Source organism: Vicia villosa, unplaced genomic scaffold (assembly GCF_029867415.1).
Source record: "Vicia villosa cultivar HV-30 ecotype Madison, WI unplaced genomic scaffold, Vvil1.0 ctg.001451F_1_1, whole genome shotgun sequence".
NCBI lineage: Eukaryota > Viridiplantae > Streptophyta > Magnoliopsida > Fabales > Fabaceae > Vicia > Vicia villosa.
In genome coordinates, this window is record NW_026705622.1 from 375,896 (window position 1) to 381,895 (window position 6,000).

General features: G+C 36.1%; 1 protein-coding gene across 1 annotated transcript; it reads left to right on the forward strand.

Moving 5' to 3' along the window:
- Window positions 1-5,550: 5,550 nt before the first annotated feature.
- On the forward strand, window positions 5,551-6,000 carry LOC131635240 (uncharacterized). The gene has a single exon (XM_058905845.1). The coding sequence runs from the start codon at window positions 5,551-5,553 to the stop codon at window positions 5,998-6,000; it is 450 nt and encodes a 149-aa protein (XP_058761828.1).

Sequence of the window (6,000 nt, forward strand, 5' to 3'; positions counted from 1 at the left end):
CCAAACAAGAATCATAAATTCCCAGCTGAGCATCTTCAAATAAGATCAGACATCAAAATCACAAAGACATAGAGATTTATTTTCTCAATCAAGACAACATAAATTATGTTCACATATCATATGTCATAAACATATTCATACATTGCATACATTACCTCATAATGAACTCATCCATAACATACAAAGTTTCTCATTTATTTTGAGGGATTCATTATATAATACATGCATCATGACATTGCATAAAGACCAACTATACCTATTGCAGGATACAGGTACAGACAAATGAACGAAATCTCCAACTTTCCAAGATCTAATTCAGCTACTACGAATGGTACTGACACGGTCAACGCTCAAAGATCTAATTCGGTTACTACGAACGGTACTGACACGATCAACTCTCAGAGATCTAATTCTATCATCACGAACGGTGTAGACACGGTCACTGACCTTCTCAGTCTAATTCAGCTACTACGAACGGTACTGACACGACAGAAGATCTAATTCAGATATTACGAACGGTACTGACACGATCAAATTTCAGAGGTCTAAGTCTATCATCACGAACGGTGTGGACACGATCACTGGCCTTCCCAGTCTAATTCAGTCACTACGAACGGTGCTGACACGACAAGAGAATCTAATTCTATCATCACGAACGATGAAGACACGATTATCTCCTCAGATCTAATTCTATCATCACGAACGATGAAGACACGATCATCTTTCCAAGATCTAATTCAAGTATCACGAACGATACTGACACGATCAATTCCCAAGGATCTAATTCATCTACCACGAACGGTAATGACACGATCAACGCGCAAACAACATCTTCTCAAAATTCAACTACCAGATGGCATCCACAAGCCCATCTCCGACAAAAGTCCCTACTTCAAAAAGGGCAAATTTCTTGGTATTCTTATGTTCAATCATCTTCCACCTTCAGATACCGACTGGCACACAAACCACTCTACATCTTCAGGTTTAAGATAATTGAACAGGGGCAGCTGTCATACCCCAAAATTTGCCCTCTTATAATCGTGAATGTCATTTTATTTTGAATAATTGACATAGCGTAGTTGGTAAGAGTTTGAGGGCAGAAGACGCACGACTGAGATGTCCCGGGGGTCGAATCCCACTTCTAACACATTTCCCCTTTTATTAGTTTTCTATTTTTTTATTTCTAACCTCATTTTTATCAAAATAAAAAAAAAAAGAAGAAAAATCAATAAAATCCATAAAACATTCAAAAATAACAAAAATAGTTTTTTTCATGTAATTAATTAATATTTTCATGCATATTACCTTTTTTCACTTTTTGTATTTTATCATAAATTCATAAAATATTCAAAAATAGATCTTTGTCACATTTTAGAAGAGGACCACGATTAATTAAAATAATTATAATTCCCAATCAAAAATATTTGATTTTTGGACTTTTTATTATTTTTGTTAATTATGGACTTTATTCTTTATTAATTATTTCTAACCTAATTTTATGTTATAAATAGGTACAAAATCCTAACCTAAGGAGGAGGAGACTAACCCTATTTTTCTACCGCATTCACGTACGATAACTCATTCACCAATTCACATAATTCTGCACATATTTCTAGCATACAAGTCAAAGTGTTTCCAATCACTATCGATTTCACCCAATTCTTTTCAACCTTACACCAAGTTAAACCCTTTTCTTCTTTCTCCCTGACATATAACTACACCATATAATCCTAACATCTAACCTTTAAATCATCAAACCTACACACATACAAGCCATTCTCAAATCCCACTAATATGTCTTTTACTTACCATCAAAGAGCATAAAACTAACTATTATTACAGTTCCCTTTTTTCTATTGTTCTTGTTTTAGTGTTTGTACAGGTTCTCATTACAGCAAAGGAAAGCGAGGAGATTGCAAAAAAATCAAAACGAGTTCGAAACATGTCTTCGTCGTTGCCCACACTCTCACGGAGCATCCCCGATCCAATCTACAAACAATTTCATATTAAACAATTAACAACCAACCCTGAGGCCGATTTTCATTCACATTTGTTGCAGGAAGCAAAGAGTACAAAAGAGGAAGTCGGAGATCACTAGCACCGCCGACGAACCATCGCCGTGTAGCCAACGCCGGCCCCTCCCCGCGCTACGGAGCCGCTCGACTCCGACGAGCCATCGCGATCGAGAACAGTCTCCGATCCACCAACAGCTTCATCACGCGACCTCTAACAGTAACTCAGCTTGTCTATGCTTGCAATTTTTCTTCCTGATGCTTATCGCTATCTCGCTTCAGCATTGTTGATTTGTTAATACTTCTGTGTTGTTCTTAATTTGTTACAAATGTTCTGATTAGCCATAGATCCATGTTTACTATTGTACATCTGGTTTAGATCTTGAAAGAAATAGGAACAAGTTTGAGTAGATGGTAGAACAAGAGGGATTAGAAAATTTGTGGCTAAGAAGAAGAGGAGAGATCTAAAACTTTTGATACTGTTTAGCCCTTTCGGTTTAATATGTGTTATTCTAATCTTTGTTTTTTATCAATTCCTAATCCACTTGTCCAGAACGGATTCGTTGAAGAGAATTTGGAAAAAGTCAAATAAAAACAACAAAACTCAATCTCACGTAACGTAAATTTAAGTTAATGCTAACTAATATTTATCATTATCAATTGATGCATATATACATATAATTTTAGAGTTTTATTTCAATAGGTAGTAGTACACTATTTTCTATATATATTTGCACTCTTTTTATTATTAGTTTTTTATTTATTTAAGTGATTTGTTTCATTTGCTAATTTAGTTATGTATGCTTTCCCAATCTCTAAAAATATCAAAATACTTTATTTTCATATAATTAATAAAAATACCAAAATGTTGTAGTTAATTACTTTTTTTTTTAGAATTTAATATTGAATTTCTGTTGTTCTTGTTATTTTTTATCAATATTTGTTTATATCTTTTATCATTTTCCAGTCATTATTTTGGTATTTCATTACTAACATTTTTCTGTTTATTGCGAGGTACTTTTGAGCTGTTTATCTATTCTCCCAGATATTCGCAAATTCGTCCTCAATCTCCTCCACTGGATCTAAAGGACCACATGGTTAACCCCGATGCTACTCCCGACTGTCAACCATATCAGATCAAATAAAAAGCTAAGTCCTTTTCATATTTATTTGATTTAATTTCTTTTTGCTTTATCTATTTATTTAATTAGGGTTAACCCTAATTGCCAATGAAGCGATAATGCACTCACCCCTTCGTATTTTGTTTCCTTTTGTCAATTTTTCAGGGTTCGCCAACCATCAAAGCTCTCATAGTCGGTAACTCTAAAACTCTAACCTCTTCTATTTTTTCTTATAATTATTACTCATGTCAAACCCTATTAAGGGATCCGCTGGTTACAATTTCCCTCCCCCATATTTGTTTTGGTTATATTATTTAAATGCGTGGTTAGTAATCCTAGGGAGTGCAACCTTTGAATTGAACATAGAATCACTAATTTTACAAGATAATATATTCGAATATAATCACATGATTGGTGCACACACGCACGCTTTTGGGTAACCCTCTCTGTTGCCTTGTTGCCCGTTGCCTTGTTGCCTAGTGTTTTTTGCAGAATAGCCAGTCCCTCGAATATGAGGATACCTCAGCCATGTTGCCTCGATAAAAGGTCATGAGACCCTAAAATGATGCTGCCTTCGATACACTAACATGACCTCGACCCTCGGAAGTTGCCCACGAATAAGGCTGAGGTATCTTCTGGTTGCCTACAAACAAAGGCTATTCTGATCATTCTCTTTAGACTACCTGCCTCTCTATGGCATGGGTCAGTCTTTGGGCGAATGATATCTCGACGACCCTTCAACCTGCAAACGAAAGGCTTCCTGCCCTCTTATGGCAAGGATAGACCCTTTCATTCTGAAAGGCTAAAAAGAGACCTATCATCTGAGTTTAAGGTAATTGCCCCTAATTGCCTTGCAATGCTCAAACTTTCATTATATTCTTTCTCATAATTTTTCAAAAGGGCTACGCTCATTTACGAGCTAAAGTCCCTATCTCTTTCATCTACATTTTCTAAACAAACGAGCAAGCAAAGCAATTAAGAGCCCATGGAAAACCATGGATGCAAAGGGTGCCTTACACCTTCCCTTTGCATAAATTACCCCCCGAACTTAGATTTCTTAAAAGGTTTTTTTCTGTTTCTTTTTGCCTTTCCGAATATTGTTTGGATAAAATAAAAGTCGGTGGCGACTCTTGCTTACCGCGACATTTCGATCGATAAAAAGTCAGTTCACCGTATTACACGCACCAATTAAAAACACTTTTAAAAAGCACAAATTTCTAAGGGATCTATTCAACCCCTGTTCTAGATCCGTCTTATCGTCTAACAAATTTTGGTTGGGGATTAATGTTAAACCTTCTATATTGAGTTGGATCTATGTTCTGCTCCTCTTCATTCTTTAATAGTTGCAGCCTTGGTTCAGCTGGTGTAATGGTAGCATTATAATGTTCTACTTCACACTTTTTCAATATCTCAAGAGCATATCTCCTTTGGTGCATAAAGAATCCCCTTTTGAACTTTTGGAACTCCATGTTTCTCATCTCGAATTTTTTCATAAATTCACTCTTGAAATTAAAAATACTCTTCAAAGAATTACCATCCTTCATTTGTATTCATCGTCATGAATGAAATGTAATTATTTAAAAAAATAAACATGAATTGTTTACATGTATCCCTAAACAAATGATAAATACAACTCTAAAAAAAATAAGTGTATCAACCTTTTAACATGAAACGCTTTTCAATAGACAGAACCACACAAATTAAGTGTATTTTTTTATACATGGTGTTGATGTCGGCGGTGTGATTCGGCAATTGGGGTTTTCTCTCCCTCAATTGGATTCAGCGTGAGAGTTGGTTGTTTTGTTTCGATCTCGAATCTCTATTTCCAATCGGAACGGTCTTCTGTAAAGAGGAGAATCCTAAAGAAATTAAAGTTTTTGATTTTGCTTGCTATGAAAACCAATAGCACATATCTGAGATGTTTAATCAGAAGGAGATTTCAGTTCCCCATCTTTTGCAATAGCCTCTTTATTGGTTTTGTGTTTCCTCTTCTCTGTCAGATCGAATTGGTCATTTTGAATACGGCAATCGATTATTTCCTTTTTCGTGTCTGGCATGCTGGTTATCTGATTTGGGGTAAAAAACAGAATCCTATAAGAAGAGATACTGAGATTATAGGATATCAATTCTCTGGCAATGACATTAAGGAGGGATGGACAGGATATCATATTTCTGGCATTTTGTTTTATTGCAGGATCATACAAGTAAGATATCCTCCCTTCAGAATCAGGGATATTAGGATGATTGGCAGAAACATAATAGGACAATTCAATACTAGGGAAGATTATTGGAGATATTGTCTCAATTGGGTGAATATAAATAGAAGAAACGCTCACAGCTCTCACCATCAACTTATGAGCACTAACAGCAAAAATATCATCCTATTCAGTACCTGTTTAATTTTGTTGTTTTGTTTCATGGAGTTCACTGAAGGAGCTGCCAACACTAGAAACGGTGTTTTCAATGCCGAGACCAACTTAGCGCCAGAAGAATTACTCGATCTTTGCTTGGTTGGATCCTTGCTAACAAGTAAACCTGTTCGCTTCAATGTGCTCAGGGATAGACTGTCTGAGCTATGGCAACCAGGGCAAGGTGTGGAGATTTCCAAAATGGCTGAGAACAAATTTCTGTTCCAGTTTTACCATATGTGGGATTTGGAGAGAATTTTTCAGGGAGGGCCTTGGTTATTCGATAACTTCATGCTAGTTTTACGGAAGACTAAGTTTGGGGAGGAGCCCCTTGCTTTGCCGCTGAACGAAGCCGAGATATGGGTCCAAATCCATCAACTCCCTTTGGGATTCATGAATGAAAATATCGGTGTTCTCATAGGGGAACATATTGGAAAATTTATCGGCTACGATGCTTAA

Coding starts and splice junctions, on each gene's coding strand:
- LOC131635240 (XM_058905845.1), top strand. CDS start 5,551: ATGGAGTTCACTGAAGGAGCTGCCAACACTAGAAACGGTGTTTTCAAT.